Raw genomic sequence first — 15072 nt, forward strand, 5'->3', positions numbered from 1 at the left:
CGCATTTGATAGAAAAATTGTATTCTCTCTCTCTCTCTCAATCTCAAAAACGGATGTCCCGTTTCACAGTAGGCACGCTAAAGAACCTTCACTGCTCCATGACCGTAAGCGCTGAGCAAAGGCCTAAATTTCAACCCTTCACCGGTCTTGGTGACGTCTCCATATGAGTAACCTATCGAGAGGGTCGATAAACAATATACAATCAATCAATCAAAGTGTTATAAAGGAGTAACTTCGGTATTATGATACGCATTTTTCCATGTACATGCATATTACAGGATTGCTATGAACGTGACACTCAAATAAGCTCACTAAGGGTGTAAATCTCAGTTAGGAAAGGTTTATATTTTTAGTTTCAGGGAAAATCTTGTTTATTTATAAGGCAAAATAATAATATGAATCATTGTCATGCGTAAGATACGTATAGGATACGTCATCCATAGAAATAAAGAAGATGGCGATGGACTGTTGCGGGCGGTTTGGAAAGGTGTTTTTAATATCCATCAATATTATTTTCTTGGTAGGTAGTATTTATCACCTAATAACATTTCTAATTAGACGGAATAATTTAATACTTGTCTCAGTGCGGCATAAATGATGTAATAACGAGAAATGATAATGTTAAAACGCTGTCTTTGCAGAGGGTGAAAAACAAGAACCGTGTAAGCCTTGAAACAGTAGAGTGCACTATTTGGAATCTGATGTTTATATTCATCATGATTTTGTCATTTAGGGAAAATGTTATTGTTATTGGGTTGTATATATATAATAATATGACACTAGACTGCTCTGCAGTACTAACACGGAGCTGACGGATAGAGAGAGGAGGGAGGTTGCGGGAGTTTGGTTGAATATTTGTAACAGTTTCTTGCCATTTTGGGGTCTTTATATCCCCCTTTGTAGCCAGAAAAGGTACAAACGTAAATCGCACCCTCATTTAGAGACTTTTCCGGATCCACCACTTTTCTGTATTGTTAGTAAAGTATTACCGGGTTTGAAGTATATCTATTAAGGTGTCTTGATGTCCTTATACAAACTTCCCGTCTCTATTCACGATGAATGTACTATTATAACACTAATTCAAAACACATTCGAAGGAGTTAAGACGACCAATTATTTATTTTCTGTATGTTTTGAAAATAAACCACATTTAATTTGGCAGTTCTATTACTTTAATCTAACATCTGTTTTCGATTTTATAATAATTTCCCACAACCTCTAATTGCCCATTTCCCTTTTGGGGATAATTTCATATGCGACAACGTACTGTGTGTCAAAAGGAAGAAAAATTTAAGTGTACAACCTCTTAATATTCACCACATTATGGGGGCAGAGAGAGAGAGAGAGAGAGAGAGAGAGGGTGTGTGTTAAAATTCGGAAATTTGTAATCATTTGATCAGTTGTAAGATTTTTCTGGAACCAAGAGATTTAATGAAATAGTAAGACGGTGTTATATAAGCAGGTTTCTATCACCCTTGAGGCGACACGAAGGGGACTCGTTGTCCGTCTGTGTATCACACCTTAAAACCTTGTAGGTCTATGTATTGCACCTTAAAGCTTTGTAGGTCTATGTATCTCACCTTAAAACTTTGTAGGTGATGGACTGATATGCTATGGTTTTAGTAAATCTTTGCGATTCTATTTGTTAATAACAAATACCCTAGCAAGTTATCAAATGTGATGTAGTCTCTCGTTTTGAAGAGTGGTTACAGCAATTTTTCAAAATATTGGTTAAAGAAATATATAGTTCACTTATTTTACAATGCGGCCCACAGTATAACGTATTTACAAACACTTTCAATATTTTACAGCATTTAGTATACGAAATTCACAATTTTCTGACTTCAAGAAATCATTATTAAACGACGTCGTAGAAATTGCCATTATGATATGATATATGTCTTTTAAAACTGCTAATTGACACATTGAAAAATACAGACGTTAGAAATTGAACCACGTTAAACCATAAAAATCATACATGAGTTCTAGGGACGGTTGATTCTGTGGAGATCCGGGTTAGAAACCCTAGGTTGTTCATGTAGTAAGAAACGACTACATTGGGCGGTCCTTCGGATGAGATCGCAAAAATCGACGCCCATTGGCACGATAAAGATCTTTCCCTGTTCAAAGACTGTATGCACCGAACCTAGGCCTAAATGTTGCAGCCCTGTAACATTATTAATAGCAAGCACCGCATTGTTCTGATTCCACCTTTGACCCCCATTGATTTCCAAATTGGCGTGGCTTAATGGTTACCATGCGCGTGCGCGGTTTGCTCTTGCGGTCCCTTGAAGTAATCTTTTTCTTCATTATTATTTTAGCAACTTTAGAATGATTGAATAATTCAGTTTTATTTATATTACGTTTTCCACATGAATATATCCGACATACATAAAAACAATAGTATCGCTTTGTTCGTTACCTGGGTCGCTTATTACTTGTACCTTTTCGCACGAGTTTCTTCAATGTATGCAAAGTAAAGACAAAGGATGGTGGCAAAATCATTGAAAATAACCCCTAATAAAATCATAAGAAACGCACAAATTCACTTCCATTTCCATTAACCCTGCTTTACCGGTATTTTCTTTAACTTTGACAAAAAGCTTTTTCAGTAAAACTTAAATTTGACTAAATATAAATGCATGTGTAGGGGTGGTGGTGTTGCTAAACCGCTGCTGATTTGTCTTCCATGGATTCGTCAATGACTTAACCCGTCCACGCCACTCGCTACAATTACTTTGCAGGCTCCACAAGAATCGCACAGATTTACCAAAAAATGTAGCTATCATTTTCAACTTAACCGCATTCTAAGAAAATTAAATCTAAATGTATATTCAATATATATAGTAAGAATTGACCTGATAAAATAAATAAGAATAGATGTATTTAAATGCTGATCAACAGCTGTTTGAATTTGTCTTCCATGGATCATCATAAATTTAGCCGACCCATCATAACTGCTATATTCACACGACAGCGCTGATGTCTTGGCTCCGTTTAATACGTTCTGATTGGCCAATAGCCCGTCAAATCGTCTCCCGTGGGGATCCGGGATAGAATAGGTCCTCAGTACCCCTTGCTTGTCGGAAGAGGCGACTAAATGGAGTGGTCCTTCGGATGAGACCGCACAAACCGAGGCCCCGTATCAAGGCCGTAAGCGCCAAGCATAGGTCTAAATTTTGCAGCTCTTCACCGGCAATGGTGACATCTCCATATGAGTGAAAGATTCTCCAGAGAGCGTTAAACAATATACAATTAGTCAAATCAATTTGTTGAAACGTTCCAGCAAATGACATCAACTCCAAACTTCAAGGTATTTCAGAGTAATTGTGAATTGATTAATCAAATTCGATTCATCCATGAGAGCAGACGCTTCAGGACAGACTTAGATAATATTTAAAGTAAAAAATAACTTTGAACTTTTAGACGATTCAAATCCTCTCTGATCTTTATCATATTATGCAATTTGCTAAAGAAATTATGATATGTGTAGGTTTACTTTCTCCTGAAGTACGTAATTCGATATGTGCACATGTATCAGCGCACGCTACAGGAACTACTACACGTGAACCATATCATCCTACCAGCGATATACAATTGTCGTCTTGCCTGATTCATGTAATTCGACACTTGTGTTAAATTGCTTTTATTCCCTCCTCAAAATTGAAAGTTGTGTCTCAGAGTTCCTTCGGTTCTCGTTCACAGATCATGTCTATTGACTAAATACTTTACAGGCATCTAAAGAAATCGTAGATTTGATTGTTTTTTATCCCGTCGAGAATTTTTCACCCATACTGAGACGTCATCAGCTATAGGTGAAGTACCACTAATATATATTGATGCTTAGCGCTCAGGGCGGTAGGAATGAGGGCTCTTTTTAACGTGTCAACACCTGCCACGACACGCGACCTCCGTTTTTTAAGGTCATATCTGAAAGACCCGAGATTCTTGCTTCTAAATGCCGAGCGTTTGGCGAAGGAGCAATCGCTATATATTTTAACGTCTTGGGTTTGACGCGGTCATGGCACACGCGGGGCTCGACCTCACGACCTCCCGGTTGCGAAGCGAACGCTCTATCACTGAGATACCGGGACCGGTTTTTGTATATTGGAACTTATATACTAGTTTTCTTCCTAGTGTTCGTGGGTTTTTTTTCTTTTTCATACAAATACAGACAGGTACAAGATGAGGTAATTTTACAAGGTTCCTCTACTTTAGACAATAACAAAGATGAAAGTAAAGCTTGCATATCGCTGTCTTGTAGAGTCTGGTTACGCTCATATAATTTTAAAAAGTCAAATATAGAAGAAAAAAAAAACTTCTTAAAATGTTGGATTCTGAAAGCAAAATACATACATGTATCAAATTGTCAACGGAAGGACTAGAGATTGTTTTTTATATAAAAAAAAAACAACAAACAAATGTCTCCCCAGCTCCCCAAATTGGAAGTGCTCCAAATGAAACCTCCTCCCCTTAATGTACTGCATGGTATGCAGGAGAAAACATGAGAAGGAACATAGACATTATGAATTCCGAGAAGCCACATAGGAGAAGTGTTCACAAACTATTTTACACCCTCCCTCTTCAGTTTCACTATAACTTTACGGATAACAATTGGATCCGCCTGTCCCTGCAATTTGCATATCTGCAAATGGCATTTAAGTATTGTACAAAATTTCAAATTTCAAGTCTATCGGATAAGTCATGTAGGGGGAGAAGTGTTCATATAAAGCTATTCTAACATTTTCCACCCTCTTAGATGCAATATAGCTTTAAAGGAAAAAATTGAATCCTCCTGTCCCGACAATATGCACATCTACAAATGACAATGAAGCATTGTACAACGTTTCAAATCTATCAGATAAGCCAAATAGGACGGAGAAGTGTTCACATGCTATTTTACATCCCCCACCCCTCTTATTTCCACCATAACTTTTAGGAAAACAATTGGATCCTCCTGTCCCACCAATATGCATATCTACAAATGACAATAAAGCATTGTTCAAAGTTTCAAAGCTATTAGAAAAGCGTTCACAAGGTTTTGTGACAAACAAACGGACAGAAAGTACAAAACAATATCTCTCCCCCTGAAAGAGGGACGATACAATTCCACTTTATTAGGAATTTTTTACATGTAAAATATCAAACCATAAATATCAATGTGAAGTGGTACATGTACGCGGACCTTTTCCCTGATCATTACAAGATTCTAGTGTCCGACAGTGTCTTCAATACAGGGTTATCATTTGGGGGGAAAAAAGAACTAAATGGTGCTTGATTTATAGGAATATACAAGTCTTGTCGATATTTATATTTTCATTCAAATTTCTAAAAGGAAGTCAGTCATTATAACGACGTGATATTCCTCCTTAATGTCATCCATTCTGCTTGTAGTTACTTGGTATAGGATTATCAATAACAGGAATACTCGCCAGGATCAACGCATTACCCAACGAAATTTTACCTGCTCTAGACACAGTGCAGGTGGCTGGGAACAATATGGCGGATCTCTTCAAAAATATTTCTATCCTGGTGGCTATCCTCGGGGCTTGCGTGACGTTGGTAGCAGGTTTAGGACTCTTTGGAGCATGTTGTGAAGTGAAGTGTTTGCTAATTACGGTAACTCCGTTGATATCGTTGGTTTTTAGATCACCTGAGTTACTCAGGTGGCCTTTTGAAATCAATTTGCGTCTTCGTCGTCCGTTAACATTTGAATATTTTAAACTTCTTGATAACTATCGTTCCAATTCTATTCAAATTTGATATGAAACATTTTTGATACAAGGCGAACATAAATTGTAACTTCCAGGACTCCTGCAACCCGGGACCTTAGGGGCCGGGCAAACACCGCCAAATATTGACCAATTTTCAAACATCTTCTACCCTACAACCACGCATATACAATGTATAAGAGAATCTAAATGCATGGTCATATCACACAGGAGGACCTCTACCAAAATTGTGAATTTTATTACCCCCATGGGTAGAGGTTCTAACTCCAGAGCGAGACCAAACTTGCAATTGGTATATAGTGTTTATGTGTAAAACACTCAAATAGCATCTTCTTTAGTGTTAGTGATACTAAATTGAAACTAAATGGATATTTCAAAAGAGCAGGTAGGCCTTTACCAATATTGTCAAATTTGATGATCCCAGGGGTAGGGGATTTTGTATTAGGGTGGGGCCAAACTTGGTTTATAGTATTAATGTGTAAGTTTTGCTGATACTGTATAAAATATAAATGCATACTCAGGAATAGCAAAAAAGGATGTACAAAAATTGTGAATTTCACAACCCAGGAAATTGACTCTAAGGTGGTTCCAAATTAGTCATATCTTTTAATGTTTTAATGTTAAAACACCTACTATATTATGCAAAGCCTTTCATCAGTGTATGCACTTTTGAGAGCATTAGGTTTTACGAACACATCTTGTTTTATACTGGACATTAGAATTTAGCTTAGATATACAGAACAGGATTTTTTTTCTAGATTTCATAGCTCTTGGGAGTAGTGATACACTAGTACTCAGGTGACCGATAAGGCCCGTGGGCCTCTTGTTTATGTTTACATTCTACTTTCATTTCTGTCCAAATTTTCAGCCATTAAAGTAAACGTACTATATTTATCAAGATTCATACGTTCATTGTTCACAACTGCAGTGCATTCATGAAGAAATGCTTATCATTACAATCTGTAAAAGCAAAAACAGAACCACATCTGAAATGGAAACACAATGAAATGAATTCTTTTGATAATAACGTACATTCTGTTCATTTTCCCTTTTGCTGATAGTACGCCATCCTAGTGTTGATCTTCCTCCTAATGAAGATTGCAGCCATAGTGGTCTGGTTTCAATTAAAAGACGAAGTAAGTAAATAGTCTTAAAACCTGAGAAATGTATTGCACGCACTCTCTAATTTTGGCAACGTAGCCAGCATATTTCCTTCAGTTCAAAATATAAACTGGAATAGGCTGTGTAAAATGTTGGGGAACTCTGATTGAGATTTTCATTGATTAGGTTCAGAACACCGTTATATTTCATTAGTCCTTGTATCGTGGTGAATGATTTTATAGTTACGATTTTGTGAATCTCTGTCCTAGTCCAATCCACACAGTGTAACCTAAACCTCAGTCATATACAGTGTAACCTAAACCTCAGTCATATACAATGTAACCTAAACCTCAGTCATATACAATGTAACCTAAACCTCAGTCATACAATGTAACCTAATCCTCAGTCATTATACAATGTAACCTAAACCTCAGTCAGTGTACAATGTAACCTAAACCTCAGTCAATATACAATATAACCTAAACCTCAGTCAGTGTACAATGTAACCTAAACTTCAGTCATATACAATGTAACCTAAACCTCAGTCATTATACAATGTAACCTAAACCTCAGTCATTATACAATGTAACCTAAACCTCAGTCATTATACAATGTAACTTAAACCTCAGTCAATATACAATGTAACCTAAACCTCAGTCAATATACAATGTAACCTAAACCTCATTCAGTGTAGTCCCGTGGGGATCCGGGTTAGAATAGGTCCTCAGCACTCCATGCTTGTCGTAGAAGACGACTAAATGGGGCGGTCCTTCAGATGAGACCGCAAAAACCGAGGTCCCTTGTCACAGCAGGTGTGGCACGATAAAGATCCCTCCCTGCCCAAAGGTCATTAGTGTCGAGCATAGGCCGAAATTTGCAGCCCTTCACCAGCAGTGGTGACGTCTCCATATGAGTTAGATATTCTCGAGAGGGACGTTAAACAATATTCAATCAATCAATCAGTCAGTGTACACTGTAACCTAAACCTCAGTCAATATACAATGTAACCTACACCTCAGCCAGTGTACAATGTAGCTTAAACCTCAGTCTATGTACAAGGTACCCTAAACTTCACTCCATATACAATGTAACCTAAACCTCAGTCATATACAATGTAACCTAAACCTCAGTCACTTTACATTGTAACGTAAACCTCAGTCAGTTTACATTGTAACATAAACCTCAGTCAATATACAATGTAATCTAAACCTCAGTCATATACAATGTAACCTAAACCTCAAGTCATTATACAATGTCACCTAAACCTCAGTCATATACAATGTAACCTAAACCTCAGTCAGTTTACATTGTAACCTAAACCTCAGTCCATATACAATGTAACCTAAACCTCAGTCAGTGTACAATGTAACCTGAACCTCAGTCCATATACAATGTAACTTAATCCAAAGTCAATATACAATGTAACCTAAACCTCAGTCATATACAATGTAACCTAAACCTCAAGTCATTGTACAATGTCACCTAAACCTCAGTCAAATACAATGTAACCTAAACCTCAGTCAGTTTACATTGTAACATAAACCTCAGTCAATATACAATGTAACCTAAACCTCTGTCAGTTTACATTGTAACCTAAACCTCAGTCAATATACAATGTAACTTAAACCTCAGTCAGTATGCATTGTAACCTAAACCTCAGTCAATTTACATTGTAACCTAAACCTTAGTCAGTTTACATTGTAACGTAAACCTCAGTCAGTTTACAATGTAACCTAAACCTCAGTCATATACAATGTAACCTAAACCTCAGTCTTATACAATGTAACCTAAACCTCAGTCAGTGTACATTGTAACCTAAACCTCAGTTATTATACATTGCAACCTAAACCTCAGTCATATACAATGTAACCTAAACCTCAGTCTTATACAATGTGACCTAAACCTCAGTCAGTATGCAATGTAACCTAAACTCAGTCAGTTTACATTGTAACCTAAATGTCAGTCAGTATACAATGTAACCTAAACCTCAGCCAGGATACAATGTATCTTAAACCTCAGTCAATATACAATGTAACCTAAACCTCAGTCCATATACATTGTAACCTTAACCTCAGTCATTATAGAATGTAACCTAAACCTCAGTTCATATACATTGTAACCTAAACCTCAGTCAATATACAATGTAACCTAAACCTTAGTCAATATACAATGTAACCTAAACCTCAGTCAGTATACAATGTAACCTTAACCTCAGTCAATATACAATGTAACCTAAACCTCAGTCAATATACAATGTAACCTAAACCTCAGTCATATACAATGTAACCTAAACCTCAGTCCATATGCATTGTAACCTAAACTTCAGTCCATATACATTGTAACCTTAACCTCAGTCATTATAAAATGTAACTTGAAACTAGATCAATTTGATGTCAAATCTAAAATTAATGATAAGAACATATTTTTGTTTATAGCAGAGCTTAGGATACACAAAATACATGTGATAAAATGTTCACCAATGTCAAGTAAAGCTACTGCTTTATTTTGCTATTTTAGGTGTTTCAAATTTTTATATATGTGATTTATTGTTGAGAGGGGTGGTTTTCACCAGCCATATTAAGTCATTCATTTACAATCGTGTTCTAAAGGTACTTTTAAGCATTAACAGTGTAAAAACAATTCTTACTGTCAAGTTCCAAAAAGTAGAAGATTATTATTGTACATGTATCATAAGTAATAACATTTTGTCTTGTAATATGTATGTGTATCAAAATATGACAAGATTTTTCTAATTTGAATTAAAAATTACCTCTGGAAAATCATTATGCTAACATATCTTGCTTTTAAACATATATGTACCATCCTTGATATATATACCATACTTAATGAATTTTCAAAAGCATTGATTTACAGAATTACTGTATTAACTTATTACTTATATTAACTGTAATTAGTTATTCGTCGCTGCTCACGTTTTGCTACATTGGCTGGAATGTACATGTTCTTGGTCTATTAATTCATTTTTAATAAGCAAAAAAGACTCACATAAAATTTTCTCAGTTTTCTGGTATAAACGAGTCAAATTTTTTATCTTCTGCGGTACCATCAGGCCATAACATCCAAACTTGACGCCAGTCATTATTGTATTCGAGGCCTTCTAGAACGGGTAAGTCCCTGACTGAGGAGATATGTGTTTAAAAATCAAGGTGTTTTTTTTTTTAAAAAAAACATCGTTCATGAATCATTAGATCGGGAAACCCAAAACTTGATCGCAAATGTTCTTACATGGTGATTATGTAAGATTGTGCAAACTGTAACTCTGTGATCATAGCATTTTATTCAAACCATGACCATTGATGAATTGAGTCAAAACAGTGATTTGAAGTTTTTTCCACGGGAAATAGAGGATTTTTTTTAGTTTTATTCCTACGAAAGAACAAAAGTACAACTTGTCAAATTAATTTGTCAGACACTTCCTGCAATGGGGTGGGACCACAGTAAGTGTTACATTTTTTACATTCATATATTCTGTAAAAGGCATTCCTCCAGATTAACATGGGTTCAGCGTTTATGGAATTGGGAAGAACATTTTCTTGGGTCACACTTAATTAGTATTGATTTACAAGATACTTCCCTTTTCAATAAATTCCCTTAAGAACATTCAAAATGGGTGAAAAAAATTATTAAAGAAACGATCAGGTTAAATCAATATTGCAAAATTATCAACAGTGATCGAGTTAGCATAGTGGTTAGGGCGTTCGGTTGCCCCGGGTTCGATACCAGTGCCACAGCAAACCTAAGACATTTAACCTTCTCTTTCGCCAAGCCTCCGAGGAATATACGGGCAGATCAGAAGTCTGATTTTAATTAGATTGAAAAGTTCTTGTTTAAACATTCTTTGTAACAGTGTTATGTAGACCATAGGAACTTATTGTATGTTATAATTTCTTTTCAAATTCAGTTAAATCCTTCGACTAAGGATAAGTTACTGGAGGTACTACAGAAGAATTTCATAGACGATTCTTTAAACAGTACCAGCAAAATATCCAACGCATGGAATCTTGTATTTCTGATGGTACGTCAACATTTCCGTTTATTAAGAATGTGTGTACATATATGTATTTTAAGAGCACATACAATTGAAGTACGTATTTTTAATAGTACGTTAACAATTCTTTGATGAAGGAAGTACGTATTTTTAATGGTACGGTAACAATTCTTTTTAAAAAGAGGTATAACACACCAATACCATCTCTCAACTGATTCGATACGCAAGAGGTCGTTTTGCGTATGATCAGGGCAGGCTACTGACAAATAATTCGATATTACAGGGATTTCAATAGTCTCATTTAGAGTCAGCATTTCGCAAATTCTACGGTCAATAAAATGATCTAGTTTGCCAATAAAACCTATCATTGGGTAAAATGCTGTCTGACGCGTTTCATACCGATTGTTAGGCCGTTCTTGGCACACTGATTTTGATTACAGATCCCTCCGTTTACCTGATCAAGATATAGGGTTCAAGGTGGGTGTGACCGGTTGACACAGGGGATGCTTACTCCTCCTAGGCACCTGCCCCCACTTCTGGTACATCCAGGGGTCCTTGTTTGCCCAACTCTCTATATTGCATTTCTTATAGGAGTTATGAGACTGATAACTGTTCGTTATCTTCGCCTTTCTTTATAATGATATCTATTCAATAGAACCGAATCCTTTAAATTCGTTAGCATCTTAAACTTACTTTTGATTCCATCAATGATTATGGTTAAAGTTACATACAATAGTATTATGATAACACATTTTTACAACAAAATACAATAAAATGTAATTTATGTTTTCTTCAGTTGGATTGTTGTGGCGTGAATCCTGTTGAAGGGAGCACAAACGACTTTGACTTGACTCCGTGGTGTACAACTAAGGGTACCTGCCATCGGACAAATGCACAGATACCACGAAGCTGCTGCAATGGAGTGGATGAAACCAACTTTACAAAGGCTCCTCGTAGTTGCTTCTTCAACGTCTCTAACTACCATACCCAGGTTCTTTTCTAACTTTTGCACATTAAACAATTTAGTTGGCTCTGCACTGTGACCAGTCGTGGTGTTACACACTAAACAAAGGTTACCAGTCAACAAGGGATGCTTATTCCTCCTGGACACCTTGGGCACCTTTGTCCAGGGGTTCGTGTCTGTCCTACTCCTTTATAGACATTGAGAGATTACAATATACAAATACTTATTCAGCTGGGTACAAGTCTTACAGTCGTGGCAGTCCCAAACATTAACCTAGGATAGTGATTTTTATGCCGGTTAGTGGTACACATTAAAATTACCTTTACAAGAATTTGTATTTTTTTTAATTCCACTTTGACGTGACCGACAATCTTAACAAAATTCCTTCTTTGTTTGAATTTTTTCGTTCCCGAGCACTCATAAACGTACAAAAATTAATATGTTCCTAGAAGTTCAGGTTATTATGTAACATATCTGATGAACTTATGGAAAGCCGCGAACAATTGCATTCACTGCGGTACACACTAATTGCCCTTTCCTTCCATTTCAGGAACAGCTATTGTTAAATCGGACATTACGTATATAAGTTCCGATGTTTAGGGTGGTACCAACTGACGGACGGCCAACTTTGTATTTTGTATATATATGTATGTCTTCTTTTACTTTTACAGGGTTGTTTTGAGAGACTTCAAGAGCTGATAAAGACTTATTCAACACCTGCGATTGGTATCTTGTTTACGGTAGTCATAATCATGGTAAATATACAATGTCCAAATGCAAAACAAAAAACATTCAATGACAAAAGTCTTCAAGATCTACATACCTTATAAAAATAAAAATCTCAAACGCAGGTACTCAGCAAATGCTCTCAACCTTTCCAACTGGAGGCGTTCAAGATTCAATTTCCAATCTCCGCGATTTAATCAAATCTTCTAAGTCAATTAACATCGGTAGTGAATTTTCAATTAAGGTCGTTCTTTCCACACTGATTTTGACTACGGATTACTCCGTTCACCCATTAGAGAAATAGGGTTCACGGCGGGTGTGACCGGTCGACAGGGGATGCTTACTCCTCCTAGGCACCTGATCCTACAACTGGTATAACCAAGGGTCCATATTTGCTCTACTCTCAATTTTGTATTCTTTAAAGGAGATTGGTCACTTTTCATTGAAATTATCTTCACATTTTCATTTGCTAAGCGCCCGGCATCAGAGGCGGAAGTCACAGGCCTTCACATGAAAAGTGAAGATAACGAACACTGATCAATCTCATAAGTCCTATAAAGGTGAAGATAAAGAACACTGATCAATCTCATAACTCCTATAAAGGTGAAGATAACGAACAGTGATCACTCTCATAACTCCTATAAAGGTGAAGATAACGAACAGTGATCACTCTCATAACTCCTATAAAGGTGAAGATAACGAACAGTGATCAATCTTATAACTCCTATAAAGGTGAAGATAATGAACAGTGATCAATCTTATAACTCCTATAAAGGTGAAGATAATGAAGAGTGATCAATCTCATAACTCCTAGAAAGGTGACGAAAACGAATATTGATCAATCTCATAACTCCTATAAAGGTGAAGATAACGAACATTGATCCATCTCATAACACCTATAAAGGTGAAGATAACGAACAGTGATCTATCTCATAACTCCTATAAAGGTGAAGATAACGAACAGTGATCAATCTCATAACTCCTATAAAGGTGAAGATAACGAACAGTGATCAATCTCATAACTCCTATAAAGGTGAAGATAACGAACAGTGATCAATCTCATAACTCCTATAAAGGTGAAGATAACGAACAGTGATCAATCTCATAACTCCTATAAAGGTGAAGATAACGAACAGTGATCAATCTCATAACTCCTATAAGCAATACAAAATAGAGAATTGGGCAAACATGGACCCCAGGATATACCAGAGGTGGGATCAGGTGCCTATACAAAGATTAGTAGGCATACCCTGTCAACCGATCACACCCGCCGTGAATCCTGTATTTTGATCAGGCATATATTAAAATCGGAATTTTCTTCATCTTCAATTTGATTAAGATAGTAATGTACATTACAACATGTTGCAGATTCCTTGTATATCTAGCTTCTATTTGATTGTTAGTCCTGGGCGTGCCAGTGGGTCTTATGACGTTTTCTTTCTTGATGAAACTGAAAATTCACATGGTTATTTTCTTTAGCTCTTGACTGTCGTGTGTGTATTTCGTTGATGAAATTGATTACTTACTTCGTTATTTTTATAGCTCTTGGCTGTCGTGTGTGCCTTAGTCCTATGTAACCAGACGGGGTCCAAGTCTAACGTAGTGTAACTTCCATTCTGCAGTGAGGAGGATAGCATAAAGAAGAACAGCGAATCCCGGAAATAAACCCTTGTGACAGCCCTCAGTGTTTAGAATGAAATCAGGTGACATCGCATCAGAACCATCTTCACAATTGAGTAGTGGGGGCTGTGTATGTACGTGGGACCGGTTTATGTACAGTTTTAACTACCTTACTGGAATAAGTGACTCTTTTTATAGTGATTCAGGTGATTTTCATGATTGAGTCCTTGTATGTGCAAGCTTAAGACTTTATGAGTAAATGTGGAGAATGTTGAAATAGCAAGTTATCGTTTTCATCATGTCTGTTTGAAATGTGGACGTTTGAATTAATGGTTGACATGTATCGATCTAGTCCATCATCCTGTGTCGGCTTTTGAACATGTTTATGTATCTACAGAGTCAACGGAGAGGACTTAATATATATATATATATATATATATATATATATATATATATATATATATTTCTGCAGGTCATAACTCTGTTGTGGATATGATCGTCACTTTCAATCAATAAAAAACTCAGACATTTAGTTGTTCAGAGTTTTAATGAAAGATTCTCTCGTTTCCCCGTACTTTCTCAATTTTATACGTCATTCGTAGATGATTCGTATTATGGTACATGTATGACGCAGTGTGTCTGTCCGACCTTGTGAGTAACAAACAGTATTGATAAGGCTAAGATCGTCAAACTTGGTACATATGAAGAGAAAAACAACATAATAGTTTGTCAAGGTCGTGGATCAAAGTTAGTAAACTAATGAGCAACTCTATAGGCAGAAAGAGAGCTACATGTATATATATAGGAGAAACGGTAGTAATAAAACTAAGATGGGCGAAACGGTAGTAATAAAACTAGATACTGTGATCAAGATTAGAGGAAGAAGTCTAATGTTTATCAAAGTTCATGGATAATTCTAT

General features: G+C 36.4%; 1 protein-coding gene across 2 annotated transcripts; it reads left to right on the plus strand.

Moving 5' to 3' along the window:
- Nucleotides 1–431: 431 nt before the first annotated feature.
- LOC130052413 (tetraspanin-9-like) lies at nt 432–14429 on the plus strand. Of its 2 annotated transcripts, XM_056157299.1 has the most exons (7): nt 432–520; nt 5395–5619; nt 6794–6868; nt 10756–10869; nt 11639–11833; nt 12478–12561; nt 14075–14429. In XM_056157299.1, exons 1-7 carry the CDS (start codon nt 455–457, stop codon nt 14138–14140), a joined length of 825 nt encoding a protein of 274 aa, XP_056013274.1. In that variant the 5' UTR covers nt 432–454; the 3' UTR covers nt 14141–14429. The 2 variants fall into 2 exon arrangements, with proteins under 2 accessions (XP_056013274.1, XP_056013275.1); XM_056157300.1 differs by lacking the exon at nt 10756–10869.
- The last annotated feature ends 643 nt before the right edge of the window (nt 14430–15072 follow it).

The sequence above is a fragment of the Ostrea edulis genome, chromosome 2 (genome assembly GCF_947568905.1).
Source record: "Ostrea edulis chromosome 2, xbOstEdul1.1, whole genome shotgun sequence".
Classification (NCBI taxonomy): domain Eukaryota; kingdom Metazoa; phylum Mollusca; class Bivalvia; order Ostreida; family Ostreidae; genus Ostrea; species Ostrea edulis.